Source organism: Rhinolophus sinicus, linkage group LG04, assembly GCF_036562045.2.
Source record: "Rhinolophus sinicus isolate RSC01 linkage group LG04, ASM3656204v1, whole genome shotgun sequence".
In the NCBI taxonomy this organism is placed as follows: domain Eukaryota; kingdom Metazoa; phylum Chordata; class Mammalia; order Chiroptera; family Rhinolophidae; genus Rhinolophus; species Rhinolophus sinicus.
Genome location: NC_133754.1, coordinates 66,332,583 through 66,353,498, shown reverse-complemented (window position 1 = coordinate 66,353,498; position 20,916 = coordinate 66,332,583). Strand labels below are relative to the sequence as shown.

Sequence of the window (20,916 nt, the reverse complement as noted above, 5' to 3'; positions counted from 1 at the left end):
GCTACATTGTTTAATTACAGAAGTATCACTAAACTAATGGCATAAGCTAAAGACATTATTCCCTATTATTTGCTACAAAATCATTAAAAACCAATTAAACTGTGAAATACAAATACAAAAGAAATAATATTGCAGAAATGACTCTTAGGGAAAAAGGCATTAAATGTGCTTTAATTTTAATATAATGAACTAAAAATGCTTCAAACTTTAAAACTGTAAAAATCTCTACTCAAGGACAAACACTGAAAATATGCAAAACTATTACAATATATTTTACAGGTAAAAATTAGAAAATACTAAAATTAAAGAAATTTGTCCATTAGACACAGTAAAATTATAAATTACATAGTATCAAGAATTATAAAATTATTGCTCAACCAACCCAAGTTTAAAAAAAAAAAAATCCTACTTTAATCTAAGTCAACTGGCACAACACTACTATAAACAATGTACCAAAAATATTACAAACAAAATTCTTAAAAGATGTTACTACTATTGCTTAACCTTAATCATATTAAATGCTACATTTATTCTCCTTATTATATTAGAATAATCTCAAAGAAAATCTTTATATTACTGGAATAGCTATGATAGCAACATTTCAAAAAATAAATTTCAAAAAATACTGTTAATGTTTCTGATGGCTAAGTAGATACTGAAAATAGCCTAGTACGAGTTCACTAAAACAACTGCATGGAAATAATTGCATGAAAATAATTTTGGTATTTTAGATGTTAGAAATTGATTTCCTTGCATTGTATGATACGCTGTTGCATTTAAAAATTTTATAAAAGGCTGTATGGCTTACATTTCCTACCACATTTACATATATTTAAAATGTTAAAATAAAATATATGTAAATAAAAAATACTTGGAAAAACTTGTAAATCTCCTTTATTTTTCAGTAGACAGAAGACCATTTTCAATGTCCTGGCTGAAAGGGTTCTTGATGTTGCCACGGAACTGGAAGAAAAAAACACAAAGATTTGAGATAAGTTAATGATGCAAACCAATGGCACACATCCGTACAATCAAAAGACCTAAGTTGGAGCCTAGGAGATCGAAGTTCAAACTGCACATCTGCTCTTTACTAGCCATGAGATCTCAATAAAGTGATTTAAGGTTCTCCAAGGAGAAGTTTCCTCAGTTGTAAAAGAACTATAGAACCTACATCTTTCTCAGGTATCTTGTGATAATTAAATGGAATAAAGGATGGTACGTGCCTGGCACACAGGGCTCACTTAGCACCTTCCTTTTGTTCCATCCATGGTGTTGAATATAAGCATCATGAAAAAAACAGGAGTAAGTGGGTCACAGAGATTTTCACATCTTTAGAAGGAAGTAGTTCCTGTAAGTGTGCCAGCTGATCTCCATGGATTAGTTGCACTCATGAAAACTAAAAGTTGTGCTTATATTGCTATCTAATTTTTTTCGAGTTACTTTTGGATACTACAATAAGTAGATAATTATTCATTTACCTTTTATTTTTCACTTGACTAATATAACCAAGAGGTAACAATTAAAATTTTTGAGAATCAAAGCTGGATTTGACTCCAGAGATATTTCTTTTAACATCACAAACAGCTTAATTAAGACCACAAGAAAGCTCTAACTATGAGAACCTTTATGAAACAATTACATTCAAGACTTCCTATTCCAATTAAAACGTCTATTTAATTCATAGGTTTGTCACATCTATGAAGCAGTAGCAATGTATCAAATTAGCCAGAAAGTTCAAAAGGCACAGTCATATACTCCCCTCCCCCACTCTTGCTTCTTTCTCCCCTCCTTTAGAGTTTTTTTTCCAGATTGTGTTTCTGGTGAAAAATTTCCAGCCCTGTTTAAACTCATTTGATTGGGCAGGGAGGAAAGGAAAAGATACACAGATAATTAAAACACCACACTATACTCACATGTCTTATGAACACAAAAAGTACTATGGAAGTACAAGTGCAACTGTCACATGGGAGAACAGAAAGAAAGAAGTTCAATGTGGTTTATACAGAGATGGAAGTGGGAGATGAGGCTTGTATATGCAAGACTGTGAAGGGCCCTGCATTCCAAGCTAATTTGAGTTTTATCCTACAGGTGATAGGGTGCCAGTGGCAATCACAGAGGAACTCCTGTGATCAGATTTTTTTTTTTCTTGTTTGTGTAACTCTCTTAGGTCAGGGGTTGTTTCTTTTTTCTTAATTAGGGTTGTTTCTTTTTCCTTAATTCATTTTAAAATTACGATTGACATACAATAGTATATTAGTTTCAGGTATACAACACAGTGATCAGACATTTATATATCTTACAAAGTGATCATCATTAGTAACCATCTTTTACCACACAGTTATTACAATATTATTGACTATATTCCCTATATTGCCCTGATCAGATTTCTTAATTAGACATAGAACTATATTAACAATTCAGATGAATGAATGAATTTAATTCATTTTTTTCTACTCATTAATTTGTAAAAGAATGCAGGATTGAGAAATAACTTTTGAATTTAAATTTTCTTACATTTCTCTGTTTACAACATTAAGGGTTTAACTTTCTTTACAGTACATTTTACCTCTGATCATTTGGGTTTTAGTAGATAACTGTAGTTTTTGTAGAATTACTGTTTAAAATCTTTGCTTAACTCTGGTAAATATATATTTTAATTTTTATATCTATATTCTAATTGTGATTTTTTACAAATAGAATTTTGTTTAAGGTAAAAATTTTCAAGTTCCAGTGGCAAACTACCACATTGTTCTATCAACAAATGCCAACTCCATTTTCACTTCTGCCAAGATGATATATTAGAATACAGAAAAAAAGAGAAAGGTTGCTTCATCTGATTGAAGTTTCTTTTCCCACCCTGGTTTTTGACTCTATCAAAATAATGCATGTTCCCAGTAGGAAATCTTAGAAAATACAGAAAGATACATTCTATACACCCCAAATTTTATCACCCAGAGGCCGACAAGTTAAAATGTTGGTGTACTTCATTTCAGTATTTCTATGCAATTCTTTGCTTACATAGATAAATTTATATGATATAGTTTTAAAAACTGTCATCAAAAACTTTTATAAGCCCTTTAATGGTTGCATCGTATTTCATGGGATGGATTAACAATAATTTTCTTAGTTACTCCCTAAAGTTGGGTTTTGTTGAAGGACATATTAGTGAAATTAACAATTCTTTTTTTTCCACGTTTGACAACTAGATTTCAACATAATTCAACTCTGCCTGATATTTGAACTATTCTACAGATCTGCATAGAAAAATGACTTCTATGTATCATCACTTGTAAATACTATGTACATAAATATACAAAGATAAAAGCAAAAACTCAATGAAACAAGTATTAAAACTTGTGAAACTCACCATAAGTCCAAGGAACTTCTGGAAGCACACCTGAACCAGGAGGGTAAGGGTATGTAACTTGCGGTAACGGTTGACAGGAAGCATACTGTGAAAAGGTTGGCTGCTGAAAATTATAAGAAACAGGCATTTGAGGTTGAAAATGCCCATTTCCTGGCACGAAGCTGTATGCTTGTGGCTCCCCAGCAAAGTAACCAAAATATTGAGAGTACAACTGATTAGAAGGTGTATTCTGGGCAGTACTTGAAACTGCAGTTGACATCTCAGAAGGAGGTGGCTGTACTTCATATGATGTTATTCCCTGGTATGCGTGGGTAACGGCACTGCCATCGCTGCTGCTGTAATGATAAACACACCAAGCATAGTAAGGATATGAAGCTCCGAATGAGTGCTCAGAAGAATTATACATCGGGGCACATGCAGGCTGTGGAAGTTCATTCTGGTATGTGGCAACATTCTGAGTTAGGACTTTTGAATTTTCATTATTCTGTTCATAAAAAGAGTGTTCTGCTGTTCGATCAACATTAAGGGTTTTGTTATCAGATCCTTCAAGAGGTACAGTAGTGAGATTCGATGTATCTTTCATATATTTTTCGTTTGATTCAGTTTTTGCAGGCTGTGTTTCACTTGTTTGCAGAACCGGAATTTTGTTCTGGATCAATATGGGGTCTGGAGAATTGGTGCATGTAGACTTTTTAATAGATGAATTTAGTATTTCATTATCTTGACAGTCAAGGACGGTATCATTCATTTCTAAATTGGCATGGATATCCCTCACAAAATGGAAAACAGGCTTTGAGGGCACTGATGCATGAGGCAGCAGAGAAGCATCAGTTCCTGGTTTTACGTCTGAGGAACAAGATTTCTCTGCAGGATCTGGGGAATTCTTAAGAAATTTCTGTGAAGGTGTTTCAAGGTCTTTTGAAAATGTGCCATCTACACTTTTTTGGTTACAAATTGCAAAAGAACAATCTTTCTTATCACTTTTGGTTTCAGCAGCAATAACATTCATATCTCTTTTCTTCATGCTATTTAAGTTTTCTTGTTGTCCAGTGAAATGTTCTGAAGTATTAGATGAACTATTAGCTGCACCTATTTTACCTTCCAACTTCAACATGCAAGTGTCTTTGAGGTTCTTTGAAGGTAATGATGAGCCAGGGAGCGGTCTTTGCATTTTAACCTGTTTTGGAGATACACGGTTTCTTTTCAGATTGTCAGATGAACTTGGTCCTATTTCATTTTCATTTTTGGGATGAGATCTTGTGGTCCTATTAAATGTAACACATACATACAAACAATTTTAAATATACAGTTGCAAAACTTTAATATAAATACGTTATTTTAAATTTTTATTCAGGAAAAAAGTTCTTAAGATTTACATTTTCTCTTTCTGTTGGGAGTATACAAGTAACCCATTTCCCCAGTTTCACTCCCTTGCTTTGAATCTCGGTACTTTTCTTCCTAAAGGCGATATACTCCACATTTCAAATACGTATTTTGGAACTACACAGTGCTGCCAATATTGTAAAAAATTATTTTATGCTTTGGACATTTCCTGATAGAGGCTTTTAGAAGTAGAAAAGAATCATTATTCAATTTTTTTTAGTACAGTTTTTAATTCATATACCTCCAACACACAATCTTTACTTGTAAATGGCTATATATAACTGGCAAAACTATAAGATATGCCCTTTCCCCCTCCAAAAAGCTCATTTTCTGTTATTACAAACTACTAAGTTATTTTGTCTGTTCAAGGTCAAGGATAGGAAAAGCAGACCTCCAAAATTCCTTGCCACTTTAATATCCTTGCAGTCCTACCTAAATTTAGACAGTCTTAAGCAAGCTGAAGGAAGCATCTATTATGGGAATGTACAGAGCCAAACATAGGTCCCTAAGGTAATTACACCTTTCGGTGTCTCATCAGATTCTTTTAATTACATGTGGAAAAGAACATGTTAAAAAGAAAAAAGTAACCACTCCTCCACAGTCAAGAGAAATTAACCATTGGCCTCAAATTTGTATATTGCACTTATGAAACTAAAAGCCCCATACTTTACTTAATCCAGCTTCCTTAAAAGGCACTTTAATGACATCATACATCATCATCCAACCCCATACAATACTTTGACAGAGTTTACAGAAAGTACAATTTTGACTTTATTACATTTCCCATGATGTTTCAGTGATGTCTCGACCTTACAGACGGATAATTGCCCATATGGTCTGTCCTTTTATGTATTTTCTTAGAGGGTTTTCTTCCATGAAGATAGGACCTTATATTAACCTTATATTAAAATTCATTTTCCTGCTAAATGAGACAAAGTTTGACTCTATGAATAGCAAATACTGCCTATGCTTAGTTTACCAAAAACTAAGATGATTTATGTTACCCTTCTGACAGCCTATTCATCTTTATGCCACTACTCAACTACTCAAAGAGTCATACGTGCCAGGAAAAGGATTCTAGAAATGTAGTAAATAAAATGCTGTATTTAAAGAAGCAAAACCACGTAAGACAGAAATGAGCATGCTTGTCCTTCTATTCTGTATTACTCATTCTCCTTCATAAAATGGAAGAAAAGATGGAAGAAAAGAAAGCTTATCTTAAATTGAAAATCTTACAGGAATGAATGAAACAAGAGATGGTCACCAAGTGCAGCAGTGCCACTTCATATTAAATGAGAAAAATATAAATAATAAAAATAAATTCAGTTTAAAGAGCTAGCCTTTATTTTGAAATCATATTCCTTCTATACTATGGTGTTAAAACATTCTTTTATGAAACACTGGTATATTTACAATATGTACGTTTGTTGAAGACTAAGTTCCCACTTAGTAATGGAAGTTGGCAATTTATATCGTTTTAACCAATTTGGAAATTACTGGTCTGTAAAGTCCGTAAGTTTAAAAAACTCAATCTAATCACTTGCCCTATTCTTTTATGCCCTTTTTAGTAAACCAGTCACCAAGCACCATCAGTTCTTTAAGTAATGTCTGTCAAATATGAATTTTACCTTTTTGGTTATGTAAAACATCACCCTTTTCTAATCCCTGGCTGACTTACTACTTCTAACCATGCTTCGAGAATGTCCTTACCCTTTCTTTACATTACTGAAAAACACATTTCATAGGACACTACCCTTCCATACTTATGGAATGAAGTCCAAACTCTTTAGCCTTACTTAGTACACTGCATAAACTGAGACAATGTTCTTGTCCTTCCTTAGCTTACTCTTGTCTGCTAAGTTCCATGTGTGAGCCAACAGAGGTACATAAATATTGTTTTAGTCTTATTCCTTAATGTATACTCAATTTTGTTTAGTTTTTCTTCAGATAGGGCTGATGGCAATTCCTACCTTGGATGCTTCAACGTTGCCTTTTCTCTGCTGATTTTTGTGACATCTTTCATGTTAACCTATGTTTAAAAGATATAAAGTAAGCCTACATCAGTGATGGTTCAAAATACAATATGTATATTTATTATTTTAATATCAGACATTTCCAATTGCTTGTTGTGTCATCATCTAAAATGCACTAAAACTACATTAATTAATGATCCTCCCCTTCAGGAAGTAGTGACTCTGCTGGACTTCCCGTATTTCATAAATTTTTGGAGACCCATTTTTAAAAAGAAATTTGCAAAATTCTTTTTATCCCTACATTTTATAACACTGTTACTGCTTTCATACATTTCAGTACACCAGTCACTAAGCCCTATTGTAAGTAATGTCTGTCAAATATGGATTTTCCTTTCTTATTTTTGAAAATAGCACCCTTTTCTAAGCCCTGGATGACTTACTACTGTTAACTATACTCAGAATCTCTACTTTTAAATCATTGAAAACAACACAATCTACAGGCCACTACCCTTCAATACATACAGAACAAAGTTCAAACTCCTTAGGTCTATACTTAAGGTATTTTATAATCTGAAATAATATACTTCTCCATCCTTAACTTACTCTTGTCCACTAAAGTAAATTTTTGTTCCAGACTTAATTTTAAACTCCTTTCTCAAAAAGATCAGTAAGCATTGTATCTTTGCTCATATTATTTTCAATAACTTAGACACTCTCTTCATTTTTACATTTATTTCATGTTTTTTCCTTTAGGGCAAAGCTTTGGTTTGTGTTCTTCCATAAAAATCAACAAATAAACCTTCTCTAATTTTTTTTTTTTTTTGCTTTTTTCCTCAATACTTACAAAACCTTTTCAGTACCACTCTCATTTTAATTGATGTGGAGTACACAACTTGTATTCTTGTTGTGTTTTGGAAGTATGTTTATAAATTGGTTGTTTAGTAAGCATTTTCCTATAAACATAGTGTAATAAAGGATGATTAATTTCCTAGTCTCTAGAACTAGTTTAACTAATGAATACAATTAGAGTAAGCTGAGTAGAATCCTATTTTGCATATAGGTTTTTCTTTCTTTACTTCTAAATTGAGAAACTCTCAAAAAACTCGAAGAGAAGCCTCTCAGAGCAAATTGGGCAATGGGTGCAATTGTAGGTATAGGCTCTGGAGCTAGATTGTCTGGTTTTATACCTGGGCTCTCCATTTTACTAATTCTGTGACCTTGGGAAAGTTATTTAACCTTTCTATGTCTCAGTTTCCAGACCTTTAAAAATAAGGTAATAATAGTGCCTACACCAGAAGGCTTTTGAGAATAAGAGTTAATATTTGTATAATCATTAGAACTGCGCCAAGTATACAACACATGCTGTATAAAATTTGTTAAATAAAATGTGTTAATGTAGGACATCTTCTAATGCTTTCATAATCATCTATTAAAATTATCTGTCCTATTGTTTCCATATCTTGGCTATTGTGAATAGCATTGTAGTAAACATAGGAGTGGTTTTTCGAATTAGTGTTTTCGAATTAGTGTTTTGGACAGCTATGTATGGTATTAGACTTGTGGTAGACTTGGGGAGGTTATCACTTTGTGAGGTGTGTAAATGTCTAATCATTATGTTGTTTTGTACACCCGAAACTAATAAAAAAAAAAATCTATCCTATTTCTCCATGTGGGTGATAATGGTCAAGAACACAGGCTCCATTAGCCAGTTTTTAATATTCACTACATTAAGTACAGCCTTGTTATACTACTCAAATACTTGGTCACTCAATTCATATTCATAACTTGGGCTTTCCCTTATGAACTCATTAAAATTCACATTTTTCCAAGAAGTGTTCTCTAAGTTAATTTATTTAATTTGTAAGTTTAAAAGACAGTTGCAAGGTAACCTTCATATATAGAGTCATTTATATTTTATAGATAATATAGATTGCTAATCTAATACTTTAGTTACTAAATTCATTTTGCAAGGCAATACTTAAAGCATTCTCAGTTTTTACAACTCTGCAAACTAATCTGCTTAAAGACTAGACTTGTTCTCAAAAAGACTACTACATAGGTTTTGTTTCAAAGCATTTGTTACCTTTTGTTTTTTACAACTGGAAATAGTAGTGTTTTTCTCTTGTTCCCGAGAGTCTTCACAGTTATCTACAGTGATAGGTCGTTTTTTAGAAGAATCTGAAACATTTTTCATTATGCACTCTGAAATTGAGGCTACCTTCATATAAGTACTGGATTTATTGATACTCTTCCTAGGTTTTACATGAACATTCATGTTTTCTTTTCTCTTCAGTTGGAAAGTCTTCTTTTCGTTATGCAGCATTTGGCATAAAATAAAGGAAATGGTTAATTCAGCATTTTTAGCACATATTATCTTCATATGTTCAATAGTTTTCATGACTTTCATAATATGGGCTATTTTCCCTAAATCTCTCTGAGGGGCAGTCGTTATATTTTTGAGCAGTGTAGAAAACTGATTGTAGTTGCATTCTAACTCCAGCATAGTGTTTCCATAATTTATGGATGCTATACATGGCACAAGGCCAATATACGTGGATGCAGAATACTTAGACTTGTCTAGAAGTTTTTTTATTTCTGAAAGTTCTTCAAGTTCTCTTGAGAACAAATGAAGAGCATATGAGCAATTAACAGCTTCATTATATTTATAGATATTATCCAGATCTTTCTTAACTTCAGATATAGCAGTCTCTATCACTTTTGAAAGGCAATCTGTTGGGTTATCTTTAAGAAATGAAAAAGCAGCCAGTTTTTCTTGGCATTGAACCACCTCAGGAAGAAGTGACAAATCAAACCAAAGCATACCTCGAAACCTCTGTTTGTCTAGTTTTATTGCCATTGAGTTTTTAAGAAAGTGAACTGTTTCTGAGAGCATGGTGAATTCGATATAGGTTTCGATGGCTGCAGGTTTTAAAACTATAGCCTCATGGTTGTGGTTTTTCACCATGTCCAAAACATTTTCTTTGGTGATGAAAATATTATCTCTGTTATCTTCTTGCAGCATGTAAAAGTATTTTCTTAAAATTTCTAAGTGATCAGTACATCTCAAAGTGAGTTCCTGTAATTTTTTAAAGTCAGCAAATTCAGCTTGATCTAATATTTCACTAACACAACAGAAATCTGGGTGTGAAGGCAAAGTACTGTTAAAACTACAGTTTTCTATGCTAATTGCTTTGTTTATTAGATCATCTGACTTTCTGGTAACAATCATAGTATTGTCCTCAAGTCCAATGTTGGAAATCTGTTCACTGCTTAAATCTTCAGACAATGTAGCATATATCTTCTTCAACTTAGAAAAAGAATATTGATTCATTTTCAGTAGTGTTTTTTTGTTCTTCTGTCTTGAGTATTTTTTGCTGAAAGATCGCTTCTTCTCTTTCCAAACAAGACTTTTTGCAGCATCAAAAAAGATATGTTCCAGACCATAAAGAGATATGTTAATACCTACTGCCTCATTGCTTTTGATAAAATTCACTTTTGAGGAGATCATTTCAATGATAATCCACAGATGGTCTTGTTTTCCTGGATAGGAATCAATTTTAGGAGAGTCCCCACACATACTGATCAGCTTTAAAGTACTTTTTCTTAAGGCTTCTAGGTCTTCTAAACTATCTCCAAAGTTAACTCCGCAGGTAAATGGAACAGAAAGAGAAAAGTCAAAGCAGTCAGAACATTGCTTCAGTACTGCCTCACACTCATTAATCTGTCGTCTGTATTTTAAGAATGCATAGTATGAATTGTTTTCCCTTTTGGTTTCTTCAAACAATTCAATTAATTGACAGTGATAGTTCTGCAACTCACAGAATGCATTATATTTTAACCTTCCTTGAAAAGCAGGATAGAAATTGGATTGTTGTTGAAATCCACGTGGCTTTCCAAGCAGCTCACCATATAACGTCTCATCATACCAAAGCAAGCTTCGGAAAGTTGGTTCACCTCCTAAGAGCCTTTTTTTGTTTTCAATGAATTGAATAGTTTCCATCATCATTTGGAGTTCTACCAAGGAGTCAACAGCACACGGTTTTAATTTCTGTTTGCAATTATTCCATAGGTTTTGTTCTACCAACAGTTCTCTTGAAATCAAGACTCGTTCAAGTGAACATTCTTGCTTTCTTTCAAAAGCTTCAACAAACAAAGGGAGAATATTTTGACAAACCTTAGTTTCTTCCTGTAGACTCTGCAAAGATGATGCTTCATCTGCCCTCCTCAAAATTTGAGCTATAAGAGCCGAGTGATTAACTGAGCAATGTTTTTCTTTTAATTGATTCATGCATGATGTAGGCTTCTTCTGAGTAATGATTTTGGAGGGTTCAGAATAAGCATGTAAAATAGGCCTATGGTTCATTCCTATAATGTCTGGTTTGCAATTATAGGTTATTTCTGAATGCAAGGTAGAGTCAGACTGAGAGTCATTACTAACTTTAACTCCCTCCTCTTTCTCTCTTCTGTTAAGCTGGTTAGAAACTGTGTTATTCAAAGAGATTGCCTCAGTAACATTTTTAATACTTGGATGAGAATCAATCAAGTTATTTTTAATTGTTTTCTTACTTAAGTAGGAGGATTTTCCAAAAATCTTATTCTTTTGATTTCTGTACTCAGTCTTAACAGCTGGTCCTGCAGTCATACTCTTTTTGTGAATTGAACCTTTTGCTTTTTCTGCTTGTTTAACTTTCCACATTTTTCTGCCCTGAATGTCTTTCTTTGCAATACGTTTTTTTGAAGAACTGTTTATATTATCTTTGAAGAGCAGAGAACTATCACTGGAGAATAGTTTCTTCATTATACTTGCCCCATAACTTTGACTTTCTTCAGTTACTGGCATGAGATCCAACTCAGAATTCTCAGTAACATTTATTTCATTCCTGTCTATATGAAAGCAACGACTTGGAGAGCACTGTTCTGTCTTTAGAAGCTCCTTTCCACCACGTCCTTGCTGACAGTATGGTACATTGGTGGATGTTGCAAGAGAATCTATAACAAAACTTCTCTGTTTATCCAAATAAGATGTTGGTGATTCTGCCTCACTGTCTGTCACTGGAACAGGTGATACCAATTGAGGAATACTGTTACACTTGTTACTTGTTGTCAGAGTTAGAGTTAATGGGTCCATAAGAACGTTTCCTGTAACAGTGCCTGGTTTGGAGCTCTCATTAGGAGCTGTCCATTTTTCTAGAGTAAAATTTCCTTCCAGGTTGCTTTTATAATCAGATAAAAGGTTATCTGATTTGTAGATATCAACATTTAAAAAGTGCTTCACAGTTGATTCTATGACTGAAATAACCATGTCAGTTTCCACCTCTGTGTGAGCTATACAAGTTGCATCATAATTTTTGTCTGTGCCAAAACTTAAATTGTTTTCATTTATGCAACTTAAAGATACTGAGTTACTTTTATTTATTATTTCATTAGCTTCAGCACTTTCTTTTATTGCATCTTTATTATGCGCTGAATGGTTCTCAAGCTTTTCATATTTATTAATGTTCAATAAAGATTTTATGTCGACTTGATTTTCTTTTTCACTGAGTTTCTCATCTGAGTCCTCTGGGGAAAACAGACACCCAGTTTTTCCAGAAAAGGGCTGAAGTTCTGATGATCCTGGATTCCTCATACTGCTACTGTTATAAGCTGACTGAGTTGTACTTTGGGATGTGGAGCACAGGGTGAACTGGGATTCGAGATACTCTGGATCACAAAAGTCTCTCACGTGAATAGTGGTGTGACTTCTAGAGAGACTGCTGGACACATTTTTCATAGAAAGGCACTTTATGAGTCTCTCTCCACTTGTTTTATAAGACTTGTGCTTTGATACATGAGTCAATGATTTATCAACTTCAAATGCCAAAGCTCTTTTCTCTCCTGGTTTGTTATATTTTTGTTTTGACAAAAAATGCTTAATGGAATAATAGCTTTTCTCAGAAACAGAACTACAACCTTGAAGGTCACAAATTTCCCAGAAATTATTACATATTATTGCATATGATTTTGGTAATGGGCCCTTACTTGTTCCTCCCACTTTAGCCATAAGCTGCAAGGACATGTGAACTCTTCTACGAGCTTTTTTAAAGTGAAGATCAGCTCTGTCAAGTTTTCTGGAAAGATGTTTGCTTCTGCATAAAGATGCTTCGCTCTTTAGAATATCCAGGACACTCCTAATGTGTTTTTCTGACCGTGAAAAGGTTTTAATTTGTCTTTTGGATAATGAAGAAAAACACTCCAATGAGTCTTGGCTGTTTAGCCTCCTCCTCTTCTCACAAATTTCATGATGTCTTGAATCATTATTTGGTATGTTCTGGTCCCTAAAAAGTGTATGTTGCTTTCTTTTGCTTTTTCTTGCTTCTGTGTCCTTTTTACTTTTAGTATCACTACAATCAGTTTTTGACTTTGTAAAGAAACAGCTTCTTTCATTACTTTTTGTTGTGGCATTAGAAAGTTCAGTAAGCAAAGGTCCACTGTTTTGTTCTTCAGAAGAAAGTGAGATTTCAGATTTACTCACTAGTTCCAATTCTTGCTTTACATTACCCAACTCATCTTCACATGGATAATTTGAATTTTCACCAGAACACTGGGAATAAATTTCAAATCCCAGAACTTTCCCCTTCTCCTCACTTATTTCTGGCTTTGTGGCTTCAGTTATATATTTGCAAAAATTATCTTTCAATGTAAGGTATTCAACAGTGGAACTGAATCCTGGCATACATGTATTATTAGTAATTGTAATTTGTAGATCTGGAAGTAAAATTGAGTTGGAGAACTCCGCTTTGTTTTTTTGTGCAGAAGAAAGAAAACAATTACTTTCCTCAGAGTAATGATCACTATTCTCCCTTCTTGTGCTGCTTTTCAAATCTTCCTTCTCCCCATTATTGCTTCCTAATAGACCTTCCCAATCAATACGAGATTTCAGAGCATCATATGAGGTCCCGAATTCTTCAGAAAGTATGCTTCCACGGCTATGAGTATCTTGTCGAAATAGAAGAGCACCATCACACTGTTCTGATCCTCCTTCAATCTCCTTTTCCAATTCGAAACTTTGAAGAACTGAGTTGTCACTTATTGATTGATGAAATGAGTCGTGTAATTTATTTTTATCCATATTAATTTCACAATCAGAAACCCTATGTTTCACTAACAAACCAAAATCTGGACTTTCAGAAGGATAGGTTTCTTTAAGTTGGTATCTTAGGTGATCTTCATGATGTGTGCCTAACGTGGGCACCATGGTATCAGCTATCTGTACTGCAGCATTGCAGGCTATATGCATTGAAGGACCTGCAGTTTCGGGAAAGATGGAAGCCAAATGCTTCACACTCCTTCCAGTATTTTGAGTATCTTTTTGCTTTATGGCAGTGATTGTATCTTCAGTTCCTAATAATGTAGTTTCTGTAGATACGTATTTTTTCCCCCAAGTCAAATTAAATGTAGTAGAAAATTCATCAGAACTCTGAATTTCTACACTATTGTAATTTTTATTCTGCCTCCTTTCATCTGTATCAATGAAATTTTTATTTATATGAAAACCCTGCTTCTCATCTCCACATATATCCTCTATGTTGTTTTCTGTAGATGAAACAATGTCTTTCTCTTTAGACTCATTTTGGTTTTCTTTATCATTATATCTTTGTTCTCTGAAATCAATATTCAGGTGTGCATCATTATTCAACTGTGCATTACAGAATAGAGTGTGACCTTGACCTTTATCATCAATTTGAAGTGTTTCGTTGCAGTCTCTTTGAATGTTCTCTAATGACACTGGATCATTTTCATTTTCACTATGGATATATACATGTTTTCTAGCTATGCTGCAATTTGAGTTGTCATGAGCTGTTTTAATGTCATGAGACGAAAAAACTGTATCAACTGGTAGTTCTTTGGTCTGGGGAATGTCTTCTGCAACCTGGAAAGCATCAGTTATAATGCTAACACAATTTTGATTTGTTTTTTCCAATTTCAGTTCCATTAGGTTTTGAGAAATGGCAAATCTTGTATGGATATTATCTTCATACTCCAAAGAGTGTTGAGACTGCTTTTGTGAAAGGTTCTCCACTCTTGGAGTAAGATCACTTTGTAATTCCAATGCTAGATACTCTGGCTTACACTTATTCTTTGAGCTAGACATGGGAGATTTTGGTGTGTCTAACTCTTGAATGATTAACACTTGATCACATTTTTCCCCAAGAGAATCTAGACTCTCATTCTGTTTGCATTCTCGGTGCAAAGAAATGTAACTATCTACTGGACTGATTTTTGTTTCATCAATACAATAATTATCAATTTCTTTCCGCAAATTTTGCTTTTTTCCATGTTTAGAATTGTCTTCTGGGCCAGTGAAGTTTCTCTTCTTCCCAATATTTTGAATGTACTCATGTATGCCTTCTTTTCTTTGGAATGGAAAAACTGTAGACATTTGGTGATCGGGCTGACATATAGTTTTTAAATTAGAAGACTGTGATTCCTGAAAAATGTGACTATTATGCCCTTTTGTACAAGTATTCACTGATTCATAAGAATTATGTGGCTCGCTATTTTGTTCAATTAAAAGTGGGATGTTGCTTCTCTGTTGGGATCTCTGTACTTTTTCCTCACTGTGTTTTTGGTTCTCAATCTTTGAAACTCCACTTGATGAACACATTGAGAAGGAAAAATTGTCTTGGTCCTGACATTGTCCTTTCAGAGTAATTTTATTGGGAGTTGTATAATCATAGTTATTAGAGCCTATGTTGTGAGCCTGAGATTGTGAATCATCAAACGAAATGTTGGAGCAAGAGGCATCCAAACAATTAGTAAGATCACCAGGCATGACTTCAGATGAGGAGGCAGAATTAGTTGGCACAGATAGGTCTATTTCTGAATTAACAAAATCTAAACTCTTCTCAGATGGCAAAATCTCATTTAAACCTGGAATAATATTATGTTTTTTCATGTTTTCTTCTCTTCTCATCAGTCTTGGGTCTTTGATGAGTTTTGAAGTAGTAACTGTGCTTGAGCCAATATTGCAATGACAGGGAAAAGCAGCAGAAAGACCACTTAGAACATCTTTAAGATGTGTCAAATTTAACAAGAGGTCACCATTGACATCTTCTCTGGTATCACTGGGAATAAATGAAAGATTTGAATCATATGCATGTACTTGAGAAGTGTCTCTACATTCTGGTAAATTGTGCTCCATCTGTCCACTGTGTGTTTCGAGTATAGAAATGTTTCCATTTTTCACATTTCCATAGAAATTAGAAATAGTTGAATTAGAAGGATTTATCCCTGAATTGTACGAACAGTTTTCCTGAACAAATGGATCTACAGGTTTCCTGAAATGCTCAAAGATGACAGTAGCATCTTTTCCTTTTCCAATTCTTTTGGCCACTGTACAGTTATTTAGAGAACATGTTCTTTCTGTGGAAATAATAAGAAAAATAGGAAGAAAAAGTATTTTTACAAACAACTCTATTAATACAAGTAAACTATGTCATGAGTGATTTTAACTGAAAGTTCACCAAATAAACTTATGATGATTCAAGTACGCTCTCAGCAGAAAAAGCAAGGGAAGGATGAGTAACAAACCAATAAAGTATAAATGATGGAGCATGAAACTCTGTCTTAGAAACCTTACTAAAGAAGTATTTGCCGTAAAACAATTTGGATTCTGTCAAATACTAAGAAATAGACAAATTAAATAGGAATAAAAAATGTTGCTTGTAGACTAGGTATTTCTCATATTAATTTCCTATATTCAGATATTTAATAATAGAATCTATATATTAATAGGCAAAACCGTTTTCCTCTATCTACTGTTATCTTAATTTATTTCCCACTATCATGGGAGAACAAAAAACGGAAAGAAAAGAGGAACAAGTTGGAGAAGTAGTGGGGAGAAAAGATAAAGTTTCCACAAAATCCTTCCCAGAAGCTAAAGCAAACCAATACCCCTGCTGCATAATGAAATAAGTATTCCTGCAAATAATATATATATATATATATATATATATATATATATATATATATATATATATATATATATATATAAAAATATATAAATAAAACCTGGAAAATAAAAGCAAATCATAATTGCCAAAACGTAGAAACAACCCAAATATCTTATCAACTGATGGACAGATATAGTGTACTTGTACTTATACAATGGAACGTTATTCCATAAAAAAGAATGAAGTACTGATACATGATACAACATCCAAGAACCTTGAAGACACTGTTAGTTAAGTGAAAGTCACCAGTCATGAAAGCCCACATATTTGACTTCACTTATACGAAATGTCCAGAATAGGCAAATATATATAATAAACAGAAGGGAGATTAGTGATTGCTTAGGGGTGGGGGGAGTGAGGGGAAATGGATATGATAGCTTTTAAAGGGTACACAGTTTCTTTTAGAGATGATAATGATAATATATTATGCTCACTAGGCAGGCAGAAAAACATTTTTTTAAAAAGTGTATGTGTTGGCAAGGATGTAATTATGAAACTGATGCAACCACTTTTGAAAATTGCCATTATCTTTGAATTGTGTTGCACATTCCTGATGTAGATATATATGCCACAGAAAAGCTTTTGCACATATATGCACTGCAATACTTACATGAACGTTTAAAATGGCAATGTCTGGAATATGAATAAAACTGGAAAGTGTCCAAACAGTCCCAGAGGAACAATGTATAGTCACAAAATCGAATACTGTGTGTATGCACATATGTGAATGAAAATGAAGAAACTACAGTTATACATCAGAATGAAAGAATCACACAAATATACTGAGCAAAAGAAGTCACAAAAATATCTGCAATATAATTCTACATACAGAAAATTGAAAATAGGTAAAGTACAACTATTTTACTTACAGAATCATAATGTATTAGAAAATAATATTCAGACGTTGTAAGACTAGCTCAAATACTACTGAAGTAGAATACTGTATTATCTTACCAGTCCTCTTAGGCAATCCTGAGAGGACTCTCAAAGATGTCACATGGTGTCCATTATCTACTTTTTGACCAATAAATTTTACTGTTACTATTGCGTATGGAAGACACTGCCTAGGTTTATCGACTGGCTTTGATAGAATATTGTATTCATAGAAGTATACCTGAAAGATAAAGAAGAAAAAGAACATTTTTATGCTGATTAATTTTAGTGGACTTGAATAAGCCCATATTTTTAAAAAAACTAACATAATTGCATGATGTTATTTATTCATCTGCTTCCATATACTATCCCCTCCTCTCCCCGCCTTCTTCAACCCTAGTTTTCTTGAGGTTGCACAATTTTTTTCCCTACCACATATTTTTTCCTTGGTTGGCTACCAAGGCTGGCAGAAGCAGACACTATCTGTTTTTAAATTTAAAAAGTATTTTTCCATGAAAAGTTCAATGTTTTGCCTGTGCTGTGAACCACTATATTTTATTTGGTTGGAAAAGTTAATTAGGAAAATAACCATAGCTTAATACATTTTACATGTGGGAGCATATATATACCTCTAGAAATTAATCTTCATTTAATCATGTATATGATTATATATATTATATATATAATTTAATTTTCTGTAGAAGATTAAAAGGTTTACTGACTCAACAATATACAATAGAAAATTACTGTGTCACATATAATGACTGATACAAAAGCTGGCGTGCTTTGCAAGATAGGAATTAATCTATGGAACACCTACATAAAAGCAGTCACAGTACTTTGAACAGAATTAAATATCAACTTGAAAACTTCTTTACCAACATTCTCAGATCACAAATATTAAAACATCTTTCACTATTTATTTAAAGTCATATTATATTAAGTGACTTAAAAGAGATTTTCCTTTAATATTCTGGGAAGTTGTTTTAAGTCTTGTATCATACAATGTAAAGCACATGACTTTCAAATAGTCAAATGAACTAAAACATTAACATACTGCTGATCTGTAGGCTTGTAGCTCAATGGTGTCTTTGAGGGAAGGTATACTTCTTGACATATGGCAATCAAAATTAGGAGAAGGATCCAAAGAAACTTTGTTTTTATCCACCGAAGGCTGAATTTTCTTCACTTTTCCAAAGATAACCTTAAGGCAAAAAAGGCCATAAAAATACACCAAAGCACTTTAAACTTTCATACTTGAATAGAAGAGTAAAGATAGCTCTTTTTTTTTGAAGAAAGAAATATGAATGGAGAGATAATCCATGTTCCAGATGAATGAGATAACTTATGGTAATTATGTCAATTTCCTCCAAATTAAACTCTAAGACTATAGTAATTCCAATAAAAATTTCAGAAAATATATTTGTAGAAATGAGGTTTAATCTAAAAACTTATCTAAAAGACTAACCAAATAAGAATACCCTGACAATTCTAAAAAAAATGTTTCAAAAAAAGTTTTTGGGTCAGATATAGAGAATGATGGAACAGGACAGGTAACCTGCACTTCCAGATATTAAATACTTTTTAAAAGGATGGTCCTACCACAATAAAAGGCAGAGAGGGGGAAGAATTGAAGAAAATAAAACCACTAGGTAAGTCCAAGCATCTATAAAAATGTAATACTAAAAGTACCATTCGAAGTAAGTGAAGCAAAAACAGATTATTCAATAAATGGTGTGAAACAACTGAAAATAAATTCCTTTCATAATCTATAAACAAAAATAACAAGCAAGTTATATATTTAAGTAATGTAATATCAGCAAAGTAATGTAGAAATATCAGCAAATCTTTATCTCATCTCAAAGTGATAATCCTTTTCTAAGCATGTGCCAAGAAACTGTAAATCAAAACAGACTTCACTGTAAAATATTCAAAAATTTCTGAACATCAAAAATAAATGAACATAAAATTAAAAAAATATGAACATGATTAAGTGATAAAAGACAATGAGGAAGAAAATGGAATTAATATGAGAACAAGTACACATTTTATTTAAAATCAGCATATCAGAATATATTAGCATATTTAAAAAATGACTGATTTTTTAAATATGATAATATATTCATTCAAAATTAAAAACAATACTAAATGTAATGTGGAATCCTATATATTTGGATACTGGAAAGGAAAAAACAGTGGAAAAACTGGCAAAAACTGAATAAAGTCTGTAGTTTAGTAACAGTACTGTATCAATATTTGTTTTCATTTTATTTTATTAATTTTTATTCCTCTTTATTTTTAATTGAGGTATAATTGACATATACAATGTTAGTTTCTTAGTTTTGACAAATGTGCCATAGTTATGTGAACAGTTAACATAAGGGAAGCTGGATATATATATATATATATATATATATATATATATGTGTACTGTACTATCTTTGTAACTTTTCTGTAAATTTAAAGTTATTATAATGCAAAATAAAAAGTTTATTTGAAAAAATGAAAACATTAAGTGATAAAACATTACACAGAGAACAACCTAGCTCTCAAGATAAATGTTAATGAATCAATGATGCTTACAAATAATTACCAAAAAAAAAACAAAAAACAAGAAACTGGCAAAGGATATTTACAGACAATTCACTGAATATTTTCAATAAATATATGTAGAATGTTTAAAGGCAGCAGAATTATGAAAAAAGAAAGAAATTGAACCAATGAGAAACTTGCACATATTAGACTGGCAAAGATTTTTTTAAAAAGCATAATATACAGTTAGTGAGGGTGTGAGATAACAAGCATTCCTACACACTGTGGATAGAAATGTCAATTAATACAAGCTGCAAAACAGTTCACAAGTCCCATATACCTGTACCCAGCTTTCCCTCATGTTGACATCTTACATAAGCATGGCAAAATCATCAAAAGTAAGAAATTAATATTGTGTAATACTTCTAACTAAGACAAACAGAAACAGTTTAGCAACTTTAGCTGAAGCTAGAGTAATTATAACCAATGTTTTGAAGGACACTTAAAACACTCTGGTATTAATTATGGTCCGAACAAAAGAAAGAGGGTCAATTAGGACAGAAGAATATCTTCATTGGGAAGGCAAAGGTGATAAAGGCTGCTTTTACTTACTTGCAGTTTCGTTTCGTGCTACACACCCAATCAGAATCAGAAATAGGGAAAAATTTCAAATGATGATGACAGTAATAAATATAATTATTTATTTTACATAATGTAACAAAATACTAGTAATTCATAGTGAAATAACTATGTTCAGGTCAATTTAAAACAAACTAAATATAATATTTAATATTTG

At 32.7% G+C, this 20,916-nt stretch overlaps 1 protein-coding gene across 1 annotated transcript in view; it reads right to left on the bottom strand.

Moving 5' to 3' along the window:
* Positions 1-414: 414 nt before the first annotated feature.
* Positions 415-20,916, bottom strand: part of TEX15 (testis expressed 15, meiosis and synapsis associated) — a 36,554-nt gene continuing 16,052 nt past the window's right edge. Inside the window, exons 4-9 of the mRNA XM_019750498.2 lie at positions 18,646-18,792; positions 17,670-17,829; positions 8,807-16,125; positions 6,721-6,779; positions 3,368-4,632; positions 415-963 (exon numbers count right to left, since the gene is read on the bottom strand). Of these exons, the coding sequence (XP_019606057.2) occupies positions 923-963; positions 3,368-4,632; positions 6,721-6,779; positions 8,807-16,125; positions 17,670-17,829; positions 18,646-18,792 (8,991 nt within the window). The 3' untranslated portion in view covers positions 415-922. The remainder of the gene's footprint in view (positions 964-3,367; positions 4,633-6,720; positions 6,780-8,806; positions 16,126-17,669; positions 17,830-18,645; positions 18,793-20,916) is intronic.